General features: G+C 42.4%; 2 protein-coding genes across 8 annotated transcripts in view; both read left to right on the plus strand.

The window, feature by feature from the left end:
• Positions 1–9,487, plus strand: part of MAP3K5 (mitogen-activated protein kinase kinase kinase 5) — an 89,886-nt gene extending 80,399 nt beyond the window's left edge. For 2 of the 4 annotated variants that reach the window (XR_014509825.1, XR_014509826.1), the window contains exons 26-30: positions 2,429–2,672; positions 5,292–5,404; positions 6,538–6,671; positions 7,986–8,062; positions 8,522–9,487. Coding sequence is in view for 2 of the 4 variants with exons in the window: in XM_083434779.1 (XP_083290905.1) it covers positions 2,429–2,672; positions 5,292–5,404; positions 6,538–6,650; positions 7,986–8,062; positions 8,522–8,582 (608 nt within the window). In the remaining 2 variants the exon portion in view is untranslated. The remainder of the gene's footprint in view (positions 1–2,428; positions 2,673–5,291; positions 5,405–6,537; positions 6,672–7,985; positions 8,063–8,521) is intronic. The other 2 variants (XM_083434779.1, XM_083434780.1) reach the window with 1 other exon arrangement.
• Positions 9,488–11,813: 2,326 nt separating this feature from the next.
• The window catches only part of MAP7 (microtubule associated protein 7), a 99,354-nt gene continuing 94,115 nt past the window's right edge, over positions 11,814–17,052 (plus strand). Inside the window, exon 1 of one of the 4 annotated variants that reach the window (XM_083434925.1) lies at positions 11,814–11,967. In XM_083434925.1, coding sequence (XP_083291051.1) covers positions 11,907–11,967 — 61 coding nt within the window. In that variant the 5' untranslated portion in view covers positions 11,814–11,906. Of the gene's footprint in view, positions 11,968–12,171; positions 12,259–17,052 lie in introns of those variants that run through there. The other 3 variants (XM_083434927.1, XM_083434924.1, XM_083434926.1) reach the window with 3 other exon arrangements.

Genomic DNA, 17,052 nt, shown 5'->3' on the forward strand with positions numbered 1-17,052 from the left:
AAATTCTGCTGAAATCACCAACTTTACATGTTAATGTCTGCGGTTGTGTTCCCCTAATAAAATTGTAAACTTTGAAGCAGTTATTGGCTACCCATGAGGGAGGGAGAGTGTACAAGCACAGGACTCAAGCACAGATTGAAGGATCATAAATATGCCAACTATGTGTCTCTAAAATATACCCACTAAAATGTATGTATGAAGAAGATGATAGTTTCAGTCCTAAGGACTTAAAGCTGCAAGTGTTCTAAGACCTACAGCTAAAAAAGCTGACACCTGATTATCAAGGCACTTGAATTTTACACTCCTCATTTTATTTCTTTAAGGTTTAGCAATGCATTAATCTGAGACTCTATCTTTCCCAGAATGCTTAGTACATGCTGTGATCGGTGAACACACAGTTAATCGGACCATATATATTAGCTCCCTTTGGGGCACATATCATTAAGACAAAATGATCAAAAACTGTTCAGCTTCTACTTCCTAAGCTCCTTCTAAAATCAAGAGGGCGATTTATCACTTTTGAAGTGCTTATCATTTTCTAAGTGCTATACAGAGTTTGAAAGGTAAGTCGATCCAGGCCCTGCAGCCTCACAATCTATCAACAACATGCAAAAGGAAAAGAAGAATGGGGAAGGAAGAAGAAAGCACATACATTCAGGCACTGGTTCTTGAAGTTACTGAATAATAATAATTATAAATGGTAGGAAGTGTGCAGTTTGGTCTAGATGGATTTATAAAATGTTTGAAAAAAATCAACTCTGGTCAGAGGCATGGAAAATAGTAAGCCCTGAAGCATTTGCTGTATGAAAAGTGCTCCGGCTTAGTGACCAGGAAAGAGCTTTAGAGATTATTTTTGAAAAATCCCATAAGCCTTCCATTCTGCATGCAGCTGCAATGAGTATTTGCAAGACATGAGAATGAATTGCCTGATAGATGTAGTGCAAATCCTAGTCAGCACTTGTTGATTTAGTAGCTGCTGCTGGTCAGACCTCAAGGCCTGTGTGTAGAGCAGAGGTTGCTGTACATCTCTTATAACGATCAGCCTACGTGCCAGTCCTACATCCTATAAAGGACATGGCTGTTAGAATTAGTAATAATTTCTTTTGGTTGCAACTGCATCCCACTTACATAACCAAATCAAAGCAGCTTACAATATAAACACAATAAAATGCCAACGTTGCATCAAAAGCATATCCATAAAATGAAATGGAATGTAAAGCAAGAGCAGTATAGAACCACGCGAGGCAGGACAAAAGTGCTGGCTTGGCAGGCCGATCAGTGGAGTCTACTAGTACAGTTTTATTATGTACAGTGCTTGGAGAGCTTTGCAGCCAAGTGGTTTATAAATCTTTGTAAATACAATTAATTAAATACATAATTACAGTGGTACCTCGGGTTACATACACTTCAGGTTACAGACTCCGCTAATCCAGAAATAGTGCTTCAGGTTAAGTACTTTGCTTCAGGATGAGAACAGAAATCGTGCTCCGGTGGCGCGGCAGCAGCGGGAGGCCCCATTAGCTAAAGTGGTGCTTCGGGTTAAGAACAGTTTCAGGTTAAGAACAGACCTCTGGAACGAATTAAGTACTTAACCCGAGGTACCACTGTACTACAAAGAAAGCAAGAGTGAAACAAGCCTGGTAGGAGGAAAGAAGGTAAACAAACAAGAAAAGGCGCAAGATCAGCCTGTGGGGTGAGGACCCTGCAGCACATGCTTCGTAGGCAGAAGATCTCAGGTTCAATCCTTGGCATCTCCACCTGGGGCTGAGAAAGACCTGTGCCTGAAACATTAGATAGCTGCTGCCAGCTGGTGTAGGCAGCACTGAGCCAGATGGATCAGTGATCTGAATCAGTATGAATGAGCTGTCTAGGTTCGATCCTCAGCACCCCCCCAATTAAACAGGATCATAGCTGGCCTTGCTGGACGACACTTCTGCCAATTGCAATAGGTTGACTAGATAAACAAATATAGTCTGTTTCAATATAAGTACACTTCCTCAACTTCTACTGGAAGCCAAAGTACTCTGGACATAGCTATGTCAGCATAATTTCTGTGGCAAGCTGCTGTCTCGTCAGCTGAACACAGCTTTTAGCTTTATATAGGTGTGATCTTATCCCTTCTTGGTGGCGCTACTATAGCAAGCTTTGTTGGTGACAAGTCTGTGCCAGTTTCTCCTGGGGATCAGCACCTAATTTAGCAGCTTGGTTTCTTATTTGTTCCTGATGTGTCAGATCTGCAAGGTTATTATCCCTGGGGGTCCTTTCTTATTTCACAAACTGCATCTTGGTTTCAGCCTGGAGAATGGGTGCAACCCATAATGTTCCAAGTCCTCCAAGTTTTCTGTCCATCATACAGGAGGCTGCAGAGCCCGTCATACTTGTCTGTGATTTCACTGCTATAATTAACACCAAGCCTTCTCCTTAACAGAATTGAGGACACACTTCAGTTTAGCATCTGAGAGTGATACAGCCGATCAGGAGGACATCGAAGGTGAGGAGGAACATGAAGAGCAACCTCCAAATCCAACCATTCATCGGCCTTGCCTTGTACTGGAAGATGCTATAGCTACCTCAGGAGTGAGCACTCTAAGTTCTACTGTATCCCATGAATCCCAGGCTGCCCAGCGATCCCTCAATGTTCAACTTGGAAGGCTAAAATTGGAAACTAACAGGTAAGTCCTAGGTAGTTGAAGACCTGGAGCTGATTCCTTATCACACTTAACAAAGCTGCACCAACATTTTAAAGTATATTATTGCACAATCCATTAGGCATTTTTCATTGATTTTTTTTTTGCACAGGTCTTAATCTGCTGTGCCAGATCAGTTTAATTCTTTGAGGCTAGTAAAATACCGACACTCCCATCTAGTGGAGTGAGCACAGAGCTGTCAGGGCTGTGTGAAAAAATGGAAGTTCTAGCAGTTCGAAGGCATGTCAAACTGCAAGTAGATAAATAGGTACCACTCCAGTGGGAAGGTAAACAGCGTTTCCATGCGCTGCTGTGGTTTGCCAGAAGTGACTTAGTCATGCTGGCCACATGATCCAGAAGCTGTCTGCGGACAAACGCCGGCTTTCTTGGCCAGTAAAGCGAGATGAGCGCCGCAACCCAAGTTGTCTGTAACTGGACTTAACTGTCAGGGGTCCCTTTACCTTTACCTTTTGCCTATCAGCTGTTTGGTAGGAAGGAGGAGCAAGGGGGGCAAATCTAGGCCCTACTCCATTAATGACTTCTCCCCAACAGACAACTGATAGGATTTTAGCTTTTCTTAAATAATAAAAATAAAAATCTGACTGTTGAATAAAAGTCCATACACAGTTCTTCTAGTTCTGGCTAGAATAGGTGCACAAAAAGCTGCTTCCATGTGAATCGTACATCTAGCTAGATTGATATAGCAGTCTAAAGCCTGCTTTTAAAATGTCCTTGGGCTTTTAAACCTCTTTCGTTACATGGGCTTCCAAGATCTTCTGTTATATTCCTGCCATTCACAACTCATGATTAAATAACAATTCATTTTCATAATAGTATGAACCACCACCAGGTCTTCTTAATAATTCATTCACCGGGAACAAATCCAAGCTACTGAACACCTGGCTTAGCACGGCTACCTAGAGCGCATTATTTTCATTGTTACTGACCTCCATTCAAAATATACTATAGAAAACTCAGTCTTTGGAACTAAATAATTATAATAACAAATATCAAATAATGTGAGACAGAGAATATAAAAAAACTCTGTTGTTAGCTTCCAGGTCCAAAACTATTTTAAGTATTGCTTTTAAAACTGATTTTGCTCTGAAAACATTCATAGAAGCAAGTAGGCATAAATCCTAAGATTTCTGCTAATTGGGATTGTTCTGTAGGAGTTAGCATGGATTCCCCCCCCCCCCCCGCCCATCTACATGAATATCTACTAAATTCACTATGATCCTAATACACCTTCCACACTGCATATAATTAATGTTCAGTGGCGGAAGTGTGCACATGCGTATGCTCGCACATATATATGACCACTTTTTCGCTATGTATGTGCACTGCTAAAGGTGGACTCTTGTTCACTATCTCTTGCTCCTGCTCAGTGTTGTATACTGGGACATTCAGTGTGGTAGGGAAATGGAACAGTACCATACTTCTTTTATCAGTTCCCTGGGATCTCATTATGGTGGGGAGAGTAAATGTAGGGAGTTAGCTTCTGCAGCCAGACACACACACCCCTTCCTGAGCGAGGCAAAGGAAGTGGAGTGGGAAATTATAGAGAAGGCCAATGATCCTCCACTCATCATTACACTGGAAGCAGACACAGTCCTGTACCACCTTTTCATCGCAGTTCAGGCTTTTGTGAAGGACTCATATGAAGAACAATAGAGGGATATTTGTGTAGGGGAGGGTCATTTGCGTCTCTTTATGTCACATATTGTTTAATCCAAGCTCCAATTTAAGAGGCAAAGGTGCATTCCCTGTTTGCATTACACACTGGCAAGCAGGTGGGGAAATACTCTTTTTGTCTGTGTTGTCTAACGGTTGGTTGGCAGTGGGGTGGGGCAAGGAAGCAAGGTGAGACAGGTGTTGTTGACTGGATGGTCTCTTGTTCATTTCACCTCCTCTCCCTACTTACTACATATATGCACTCCTTTGCCACGCATAATAATTTGCAACTGCATAAAATTATCACATCCTAATTTCTTCCTTTCCTTTCCTAGTATTTGTTTCATGTAATGTTTTACCTTGATTCTAAAGGACTTGCTCTGGGATCCTTCAATCTTGGTGGGCTGTTTCACAGAACAGCATATAAAACCTTTTCTGATGCAATTGTCAGAATTGGTTCTATTTGGAGAATTGTCTCAGCCCATCATTACAAATTAAAGGTTTTAATTAGGCAGACAGTTGAATTTGCTCTTTAGTGATCATTACTAATGCATTGCCAGAGAGTTCAGAGAGAATTTTATTGATTCTGTGTGAGATTTTATTAGTTTTTTGTTTTGCTTTTTTGCATTCCTCCTCAGATTTTATTTGCAATAGGCAGGGTAGAAATTAAACAAGAAATGCATTTCACTTAAATGAATGGAAGTTGCATAGGTTTTGGAACTTCAGAAATAGGCCTAACAGGTGCCTCTTCATTTGCTTTATGGCAGTCTTGTTTGTTTGTCATGGACGTTGTGTGAAGATACGGAAGTAGCTTTGGGGAATTACTAATGCAGTTCTGCATTTTTTTTGCTTTTCACTTCATGTTGTTGCCTTGGCAAACACACAGTGAAATGTAACTCTTTCCTTTCATCTCTCTGACTTCCTTAACAGGCTACTGGAAGAGCTAGTGCAGAAGGAGAGAGAATTTCAAGCCTTGTTGCATCACGCTATAGAAGAAAAGGAACAGGAGATCAAACACCTGAAGCTTAGGACTCAACCAATAGGTGCTCCACTAGAATCTTCAAAGGCAATTGCTCCTCAAAGCACTTTTCAAAAGAAGACTGAGCAGTCAAAGCCTTCACATGCACCCTGACCCATCTTTTTTATTTTGGTTGTTTTGCCTCCTTTCTTTAAGACCCTTTATCACATTTTCTAGGCAGTTAGTTCTTTGAAACAGGCATATGATATACCAACAGCATGCATATTATTTTGGATACTGTATAGCATCAGTAAAGCAAGTGTTTTACCAATTTTACTTAGAACTAAGATTTATACGTTACTAGCTAACAGCAAGATTCTCTCTGAATTTTATTTCTAGGTCGTTGGGGTTTTTTTAAAAAAGAAATCTGTAACATGCCTAGTTTTATTATTTATGTGTAAGCACTGACACTGGTCATTGTGAAGCTTTACCAGAGTAAGCAGGAGCAGAAACCTAGACCACAAAATGGAATGGTACAACTCACTTTTGTTAAGTACAGAGGAAAGCAAATGCCCATGAGGTTTCCCTGCAACAATTCAAATTAATTGTCACAAGGCTCGACCTTCTTGTAATTCAGCATGGCAGATCTTATGAAAGAATTCTGACAACAGATCTGATAAGATTTGGGTGCCTTTTGCCACTCAGTAATCACTTATCTATAAAGCTTTGCCCTAAGTTATTTACACATGCAAACTAAGATTTCTTTGAATCTTATGTTCTAGCACACATTGTTTTGAATCACTCTGCTGAAATAGCTATTTTGTGGACGAGTTAGGTCCATTTTTGTTATCACTTTTTAAAAAAACAATTCACATAAATTTGAACCATACATCATGTTTTTTAGCTAGCTGCACTTTATGTACACAAGGATCATGAACAAATATTTTTCTTCTAAATGGGTTCTCCCAAATCAAGTCACTTAAAATGACAAATGGCATGATTATGGGTACAGTCCTTCCCTGCCATTTCTTCATATTGGCTGCCGATCATAATTAGCACAAGCTCAGTTCTGAAGTTCACAGTCTTTATCTAGCACTTCGCCCCATTGGCAACTATAGGGCACATGATGTAAAATTCCGCGTGAAGGTTGGAGGAAGTTTATGGGTCCATGTAAATGTAAAAATGCACTAACTTACCAGTCTCAAAAATTTGTTTCAGCTATTCCTGGCACATCTCTGTCTCACCATAGCACAACTGATGGAGGGGTTGAAGATCCAGATCTTACTAATTGGCTGAGAGTTCATGGTGCTGATGAAGAAACCATAAACAGGGTAGGAAAGATATTTTATTAGGTATGTTCTGTTTGTGATTTTGCTAGACCCAGAGGTTTAGTTTGCAAACCTTTAAATGTTGCTTTATCTGTTTAATGAGGGGGGAAATCAAATAATGGGAAGAAAATGTGATGTGTATAAAAAACATAAAAAGAATTGCTATATTTGTTCATCATTCCTGGATTTGAATTAATATTGTGTTTTGAAATACATTATGTCTGATCACTGGATCACTAGTTCAGTCATGAGCTACTTTTATTATTTATTACTTAGTCCAATGTCACTGTACTATAGCTGAGCTGTAGGCTTTCTACATATGTCACGTATGTGTTCTGCCACTGAGCTATGGGCATTCAGGGCATAAGTGTGAAGAATCTCTGTAAACTACCATTAAGTCACACATATTCCCCCCCCCCCCCAAAAAGGCACTTTTTTTGGCAAGTGAACAAATCAGGAACTGACGGTGTCATAAGGAGTCACCTTCTTGACACTGGTGTCACTAACTGCTCATCTGGGTGGGCCAGGATGCTAGCGAGGTCAGGGTTGCATGGATGCATTGGTAGAAATGCTGGATTGGCTTTTCCAGTGCATGCATTCAGCCCCGACCTTGACAACGACTCCTGGATAAAACCTTCTGTGACTTTATTGCAATCTACAAAGCAGCTAAACAAGCAATCTTCTACTTACAACTTTGCTTAGTCCCATGACTTCTGTTACAAAATAAATTCTAAATGGTTCATAGACTCTGGTTGTTGGGCTGTTGTTTTAAATGCTTATAGCTGATATTCTTAATGTCTAGAGTAGAGGTAGGGAAACCTGTGGTCCTCCTGATGCTGCTGATAGACTCCAGCACCCATCATGATTGACCTATGACCATGCTGACTGGGAGTTGGAGTCCAACAGTATCCAAAGGGCCACCGGTTCCACAGCCCTGAACTTTAGTGTAAAAATGCTAATGCACTAATGACTAGCACACTGCTTAATTTTGAGCAGTTTATCTGGTTCTTTATGCACTGCCTCTGACCAAAGCTCAGTTGTCTTTATTATAGTCTTTACAGTGTAAGTTCCGGAGTTCTGTAGAAAGAATCCAGAACACCATGGTTCTCTTGCTTGGCTCTTATGGGTACATAAAGAACTAAAGTATTAAACAAAAGTATTACATTACTCTTACACATTCATCTTACACTTTTCTTCATAAGTTACATGTGCTCTGTGAATCTTTCAGACAAATAGACTTTGATTTAATCGTGGATATTGTATAACCCCGAGAATAAAGCAAGAGTGATAACCAGTGACACAATCAGCATAACTTTCATCATAGATTTCTTGTTTTAGTTTTTGGCCGAAGACTACACACTAATGGACGTTCTCTGCTATGTTACTCGAGATGATCTAAAATGCCTTAGACTCAGGTAACCAAGTGTTTTTTGTTTTTGTTTTAAAAAAACAACTTGTAGTACTCGTTTTATCAAAGGGCTTATTGTTATTTCAATGAATCGATTACTTTTATTTACAAGCTTTAGACTGACATAATCTTTCACATATACATATTGAATCCTTATTTATAATGCATTTATACAAATTGTGTTGCTTTTTAATGTATTTTTTTAAATGATAGCTAAAACTAAACTAGTACATTTTATCAATTACGTAACTAATGCACTGCACTTAATTATAAGATATACATCAAAATCTCCATTAGGATGTCATTATTGCACAGTGATTGATAGGAACTAAAATTAATGTGCATTGTTTCTGCTTAAGAAGCGCACAAGGTGTCTGAATGAAGACATTTTGCCAGTGAAAATACTGTTTGTTGTGAGTAAAACAAAACAGAACAAAAAAAAGCCTGCTGTGACTTTCTTTTGCAGAGGTGGGATTTTATGTACACTGTGGAAGGCCATCACTGACTTCCGAGAGAAGCACACCTGACCCCAACTGAAGGGATTCCTCCATCTCTGAAGAGAACTGGAGCTTTCCAGCAGCCCAGAACAGGAGTTCTGTATTAAAAAAAAGATAAAAATGCTGTTGCACTTTAATCCAGTATTTGTTTACCGTTGCTAAGGACACTGCAGCTTTCTGGCTGCGTCTACTCCTAACGTTCCTGAGAGACCTGTCTACAACATTAAATTTTATTTTAGTTTTAAATATTTTTTTACACAGAAACTTCTCTTTTTCTAAAATGATGGAACAGCGGCTATAATTAACAAAACCCATGTAAATATTACAAAGACCCATTGTACGATTTCATGTGATTCCACATCAGTGAAGCAAATGTGAAAATTAGCTTTCTGCGTTAATATGTGTAACCAGAGCCTGTGATGGGGGCAGGGTGTTTTCTGGGACTCGGTCTCGTTTTCTCAGCCTGCAGAAGAGAATGATGGGAGACCGATCAGTTCAATCTCAGGGTGGCTTTGCAGCTTGCCTGGGGTGGGGTGGGTGGCTCAGTAGAAGGGGTATGTTTTGGGCAGGAGAGACACAAGGGCCCACGGGTATTGTCTTTCCAAGAACTGAAGACATTGTTCTGAGGCCATTGCATGTTTTCATAATTTGGGGTGGAATTCGTAACTCAAATGATTGTGTAAAGCTTATTTGGTAGCTTTTTCCTTCTAGTATGCTGAATATTATACTTGGTACTTACAGTCCTTTATAAATGTTTATATTGTTTTTATTTTAGTAACTTAAATCCTGGTCTACAGTGCAATTTGTTTTTAGTGTTGTTTATGTACTACTGAACTGTACCAGTTACATATGCCTGAAAATACATATAGTACTGTTAGCTTGTTCTAAAGCTATCCATTGTGATACACATTTTAGGAATAAAAAATGATGCACAATTCTGATAGATTTCTTGACTTACTGGGTTTAAAGTTACTTTCTTTAAAGTTACTTACTTTAAAGTTGTAGTTGAAAGATCTGAACTATGACAAACAGGAGGAAATGGAGAATAATTAAAGGGTCCTGCTAGTGAAAGTATAGCAGGCAGAAACATCTTTACAGAAGTACAGTACAGAGAAGTGTCTAAATATCTGTAGAAGTTAGAAAAGCTACCCATCAATTTGCACATCAAAGAAATGTGCAGATGCATTTTTTAAGCAGTGGGAAAATAACTGATAGGATTTTAGTACACTTGACCATACACTAATTAGTCACCAATGCACTAAAAACTGCTTTCACATACTTTTAGTTTAGTGCTAGTCTTAAATCATCAGGTGGGCCAGTAGCTAAATTGAGTGCTTTTGTCTCTCAATATAAGCCTGGCACAGTCTGAGTTCTTGCTTCTGTGCAAGAACAGAAGAAGCCTGGTTTAGTTGGTAGTATTTTTTTTTATAAAAAAAAATTAGTTTAGTGATGATAAGTTATAAGAGCTGCTGCATGAGTGTTGCCCTGGAGTTGTCTTTGTACCCTAATGAAAGTTGCACTGGTGCAGTAGCTCAGGAGATTATGGCCAGGATCCAAAGTACCATGCATATACTTGTGCACTCTTCCTGGCAATGCTTTTGGACTTGAGGGCCATTCAAAAATAGGGTGGTGGGTATGTGTGTGGAGGTGGAGGCCTGTTGTTGGAAAGTGGGAGGGTCCCCCCCCCAAAAAAAAACTCCCATTAGGCATTCTGAGTGTGCCAAAAGTAGCAAAATCAGATTTCAGGGACAAGACAGGACAGTGGCAACACATAATATAATCCCCTCTCCCTACCAACAAGGCTGGACTGCCCTTTGCTCTGGTGCAACAATCTTTTCCAACCAACCAATGAGGCAGCTGCCAAAATCATCACTATACGTTTAGTATAAATTTCTGATTTAGCAATAGCAAACCAAATGCCAATACCGTTGAATTTTAAAGAAAAATGCATCAGGAGCGCTGTTCAATGGCAAGTGTCCTCCCTTGCCCTATTTATCTCTCTCCATCCTCATTGCCAAACATCATTTCCCTCACAACTCACTCATGTGAGGCTGATCAGCCATAGCCTGTGTGCGAAAAACACAGCTTCTCAGTACCCCTTGCTGCAGAAGGGTCAGCTGGACCTCAGTGAGCTTTCTGCACCAGTAGATGTGCTACACCAGTGGATGAACTAGCATTCATAATGCTTGGAAGGGATCCTTTAAATTTACAAGGAGCTCTGCAAGCCTCAAAAGCAAGAAAATAAATGCAGCTACATGTCCAGAGACTGAGGTTAACTTGGTAACGCTGAATGCAGCTCAGGAAACAGGCATAAAGAAGAAATGCTTTTAAACTCATTGACTGTTCAAATGGGTCATTGTAATGCTGTTTCGCATGCATTGCGTAGGATTCTTTTATTTCTTTAGTTTGGGTTATATAATGCTGTAATTTCTTTACAATCGGTACTAGATTTCATTCACCTTCTCCAGGCTACGGAATGAACCGTGGCTTTATCACCATCTGCTGCTGTTCGTTGATGCACTTTGGCTCCAATTAATCCAAAGTTCACAGTTCATTTCTCCCGACTGTTTTGTGGATTTCAAAGTTTAGCCAAACGGATTTCTATTTCGATTAGCATATGCTAATCCGTGGCCCTTCGTTCCCCTTACGCTTAGCCAAATTGCTCGTCTAGCCAGGGGGGCTCGGACAGTACAGGATTCCGAAGGGACTGAGGTGCCTAAAGGCGCTTGGATCGCAACAGAATCAAGGAAATAAACGCGAAAGTGAGGGTTATTAAAATGCCAATTTCTGCCGCCGCCGCCGCTCCCTTGAGCCCCATATACAATAATGTGCAGCTTTTAAGACGTTCGGGCGGAAGCGCCACTTCGTACTTTATTGTTGTATGTTTATTTAGTCGGCTGAGCAGACGCCCCAGTCAGAACAATGGTTCTCTGGGCGAGGTAAAAGCCTCAATCCTTCAGGAACAATCCAAGCGACTTCAATGGGGCGGGCAGACCAACAAGCAGCCCCCCACCCCACCCCTCAGCCAATGAAAGTCTCCCCATGGCCGTGCCGTTTAAAGGCACCACAGCCCTGCCAGCAAGAGCTGGAGATGGCGGGGTTCCGTCGCGCCTCAGGCAGGGGTAGGAGAAGGCGGCGGCGGCGGCGGCATCCTCAACATCTCCCTCGCCTTCAACCTGCCCACTAGATGGCGCTGCCTGCCATAAACACCCGAGCCCGGCCACGCGCCCCTCCCTCCCGGGTCTGCTTGTGGCGCGCGCGCCTTTTCCCTCTCACCTGCCCGGGCCACGTTCCGCTCCCCGGGGGTGGGACGGAGCAGCTCCGGGGCGGAGCGCCGGAGCGGAGGGAGCCGACATGGCGGAGGCAGAAGGAGCGGCCGCCAAGAAGAGCAGCGGCGTTCCCGCTGCCCAAACAGGTGAGTCTGGCCCGTGGCTCTCAGCCGACGGGGCTGAAGGGGCGCCGTGGGGGGTGGGCGTCTGTTTGGGAGGCGGCGAGTGCCCGGGCGCCCCTCTCCCCTCTTCGCCCGGCTCGAAGCCGGATGTTATTGCTGAGGGAAGGAGTCTGAAAACACCAGATGCGCTCCAGGGTGGAGGCGCGCCAGCGAGTCATAGGACTGGCGCGGAAGGCGCGCCTGCTGAGGTGATGTGGATGCACTCAGGCGGCCGCCCTGGCCACTGGGTCCGGCGGCCGCCTCCTGCTGGAACAGGTAAGGGCACCGCACCTGCACAAACCCAGTTTCTCAGGAAGACTAAAAAGAATAAAAATCGCCCTATACCTGTGGTTGCTTTGTGACCTTCATCTTGGTCAAGGATGTCGAGCCAAGGCTCCGTTATCCAGAATAAAATCCCCCGCCCCAAAATAAAATCGAGGGTTTCAGTGCGGCCATAACCACGAAAGTTCTGATGTGCAAGAGAACTAATGGGTTGTATGAGAATAGTTGGGCTTTCAGAAATTTCAGTGAAGTTGGCTTGCTTCCTTCTTAGTCCCCCCCTCCCATTTTCTTACATTGTCAGGGTTCCTCTGCCATTAGCAATGATTGCAGCTTTTCACAGCCAAAAGCTGCACCTGTTGAGTATCTGCTTCCTGGGCAAGAATTAAAGGCAGCCTTGCTAGATAAAAACTGGCGAAGCTGTTGCTGATTTCCCCAGCATCTTCTGTTGTTTACTTTGTTATGGTAAGGGGTTGGATTTCGGTGGAATCTTGGCACTTGCAGCTTGTTCTATAATATTTTCTGTGATTTGCTCATGGGCTTTTTTTTTTACTTTGAGATGCGACACATTTAAAGAGAACAGAACAGAACTGTGACATCTAGTGTTTGCCAGCTTTTTTTGAACATCAGACCATTACACAGTTTGTTTATTCTGTAGGGTAGTAAAGAGGTGGATTAAGCAAATCATAACTCTGTTGGTAAGAGCATGATACAACACAGTTAAGACTAGCAGATAAGGACTCATTTTATGTTGCAGGGCCCCCTAAGACTGCCATGGACAGCAAACCAATATGTTTCCCTGGCACAGCTCCCCTAGGACCTATGCTGGATAAATCATCTCTTTCCCTTTCAAGCAGAGGGAGGTGTGAAGTTGTGTCCCCACTGGAGCCACCTGCCACTCTTGCATGTTTACAAGCCCTTTTGGACAGCTTTCCCTATATCCTGGCTGAGATTCCCTTCCTTTACCCCCTAAGCTTTCCTGGAACTCAACAGCTGTGTTCCTTAAATATTGCATACTGCCTCAGAGAAGGGAACATTTTCGCCCCCAAACTCCCTTCGCTCCATCTGGTTCATTAATTACTGGAACGCCCACCTTGAAATAATCCTGCCTGTGGTTTCCTTAGTTTCCTTGCCCTGTTTCCCATCTTGGTAGGGCAGCCCACAGAGTTTTGCCTTTCCCTTTTAGAACCTATTTACTTTCAAACAATCCTAACAATGGGAACTAAAGGCAGTGGGTCCAGTGTCCTTCAGTTGATGGGGAATAGAAATTGAAGATGGCTGGTGACTTCTTGTAAACTTCCAAAAGCCATCTCACTGGCCCCTGTGGAATACAGGATGCAGGACTAGATGGAAATTTGGTCCAGAAAACTGGACATTTATAGGTCTCTCCTCTCACTTTAAGTCTCACAAGATACCAAGGCCAAGCCTCAGGTACCTTAAGTGATGCAGGCCTGAAACCTCCCACTGTGAAGTCAAACCAGGTCACCCTATTTCTCCCTCTCAAGCCATCTCCCCCTCCTGGCAGGATTAGCCACACATGATAGTGGGGAGCCCTTTGCTTTTGTCCTTCAACTGCCACCTTTGCATTTTGCTCATTTGACTTGGAAGTGGCCCTGATCTAGATTGCCATGAGTGTAAGGGAGTTACGTTTTATTTTTAAACTATATTTTCCGGGGTTTTATAGCTTGGTTGGCAGCACTTGGAGAGCAGAAGCTTTCAGCATGCTGATTTCTATAGAGTGTGGTTAATCTGATTTGAAAGCTTTCTGCTAAAAGGCAGGTGTACGCTTTGCAGTCGAAAATCCTGTGCAGAAGTACATGCATGGATAACTCTACTTGGTCCTAATGGAATGACTCATAGCAATAAATTTGAACGTACACGAAAAAGCACACTTGCTAGAGTTGTGGCATGGTGTGTGTGATTAATGATTTCAATTTTAATTTGAACTAGCTTACTGAGTAGAAATAGCCATTTCTGGGTACACTGTATTCTAATTTTAAGGATGATCAGTATTGCAGCTGGTTCTAGGAGTGCATGTTATATGAGCTCATTTGCACTTCCTTGTTTTATTGGTATCATAATTGTACTTCTAAAGCCACACATTGAAATAAAGCTAATACTCGTCATGCATTTTTTCTCATATTGTCTGTCTCTTGTGTAGCATTGCAGTTTTTTCTACATATCTGTTTTATTTAAATTGCTATAAAGAATAGAGATTCATGGGCAGGGTGCTAAAGATCTGTAGCTAGATGTGTGCTTTTTAACACTTTATGCACTATTTCTGGATTAGGAGCTGAATGGGAGGGTGTGAAACTGCCAGGCAATTTCATGGAACTGAAAACTCTGAAATATGAAAGCTCTCTTTCTTGAACTACAGAAGCGTAGTGCAATATTGCAAATAATGTTAACCAATAATTTGAATAACCAGCATAGGTGTGCTGACTGGGGCTTAATGGAGTTGTAGTCCAAAGCATCTCTAAGGCACCAGGAGATAGAGGCTGACTAATCTGTGCATGATGATCCAGTCAAATATTTTTGAATCGGTGTGGGACATTTGGAAGATACTCTGAATAGTTGACAGCAAAACTACAGTGCCGTTTTTAACTTCATGCTAGGTAGCTTTGTCAGGGGTGCAGGATACAGCCATATTTGAATAGCCTGGTGACTGTAGTATCTTGGTATCTCCAAGACTGGATTTTTGCAATGTGTTTTATATGGCAGCTGCATTAGGGCCTGAACCAGACATTCCATCTAGTGCAGAATGCAGCAGCTAGACTGTCGATAGGGGTAGTTGGTTGGTAGCATGTGACATCGTCTAAAACATCTGCAGTGGCTGCCAATATGACACTGGACCAGGTTCAAGGTTCTTATATTAATATATAAAGCCCTGAGCACCCTCAGTCTAGGATACCTTAAAGACCACCTGAGCTCTTATATCACAGCTCAATCTCCCATGTTTACAGAGACTTACCTGATTCGCTTCAACTAGAAGTCAGACTTTTAGTGTCAGCAGCCCCACACTGTGTCCAGCAGGTATTTTGCAGGCATTCTCAGTACTGACATTCAGGTGTTTCTTGAGGACCTCCTTATGCTGCCAGGCCTATTCTCTTTTAAGTTTTCTTAAGATTAGCCAGTCATTTGAATGATTATTTTGCATTGTTTTGATGACATTCTGTGCTTTATTATATGTGTATGTATTGTACACCACCTTGATATATTATGTGATAAATAAGTATTCTGCAATATGTGAAAGGGATGCAATCTTTGCCCAGAGAGTATTCAGTCTGCTTTAGACAAAGATGGTAGTAGAGTGACAAGGTACAGAGTGAAATATTGGCATGAGCATAAGAGGAAAGAGTCAGATTAGCCAGAAGGAAAGCTAAACGTTCAGAATTTTCTTTTTGCTCAAGAATGGTCTTGAGTGGGGCTGGCCAAAGAAGGAAGACCTGACTTTTGCAGACAGTGGCACATATAGGTTTTTCAGACTCTGGACTTAATAGCTCCCCACATTTTTAAATTGTAAGGTGCATTACTTAACTAACTTCAAAATGTAGTCAGCTACCCCTGCTGCATTTGGTAAAAGGTAAAGGGACCCCCGGGTGCAAGTAGATAAATAGGGACCGCTTACCAGCGGGAAGGTAAACGGCGTTCCGTGTGCTGTGCTGGCTCGCCAGATGCAACTTGTCATGCTGGCCACGTGACCCGGAAGTGTCTGTGGACAGCGCTGGCTCCTGGCCTATAGAGTGAGATGAGTGCACAACCCTAGAGTCTGGCAAGACTGGCCCGTACGGGCAGGGGTACCTTTACCTTTTACCTTTAAAGGGACCCCTGACCATTAGGTCCAGTTGCGGACGACTTGGGGGTTGCGGTGCTCACCTCGCTTTATTGGCCGAGGGAGCCGACGTACAGCTTCCGGGTCATGTGGCCAGCATGACTAAGCCACTTCTGGCGAACCAAAGCAGCGCATGGAAACTCGGTTTACCTTCCCACCGGAGCGGTACCTGTTTATCTACTTGCACTTTGACGTGCTTTAAAACTGCTAGGTAGGCAGGAGCAGGGACCGAGCAATGGTATTCGAACTGCCAACTTTCTGATCGGCAAGCCCTAGGCTCTGTGGTTTAACCCACAGTGTCTCCCAGCAGCATTTGGGGGCAATTCTGATTGTTCTGTTGAGTGGGGACCTGATCATTTGCTTTGTTGGCATGACTAATGGAAGTGGGACATGCAGACTGTGAGCCAACATATGCTTTTACCTTTTGAGTTTTTTAAAAGTATCTGTCAGTTGAGAACAGCACATACTTGATCCTATTCAGAGTTGGAGGAACCACAGCCCATTGCTTTCAGTGGGCTTATTTACCCTAAACTCTGCTGCTGCTGTTGTTGCTGCTGTTCTTACCTTGTTAGTCATTTGTTAGACTAATGGCGTCCAAGAAACTAACAGCAGATTTAAAACCAAAGTATGAATGGACATACATTATAATACGAACACATTCATGCAAAATGCTGCAGTTCATAAAAAAGGCACAAAGCAACACCCCCACAAAAGTCCATCTGACTCTGAATAGGGTCAAGCTGCTTAATGGTTTGGTTTTTCTGTATTCAGCATAAGCTTGCTCCTTCAAAATCTCACATGATGTTCAGAACTGAATGTGCCGAGTAACGTCTTGACTCTGATTTTTGTTGTGCAAATTGTTTGTTTCACCCCCCCCCCCCCGGAATCTATTTAATTCCTTACATCCTAGAATTAGTGTTTGCTACAGAACTCCCTTCGAAAAGCAGGGCTTTCAGTTT

Source organism: Podarcis tiliguerta (assembly GCF_965153285.1).
Source record: "Podarcis tiliguerta genome assembly, chromosome: 3".
NCBI lineage: Eukaryota > Metazoa > Chordata > Lepidosauria > Squamata > Lacertidae > Podarcis > Podarcis tiliguerta.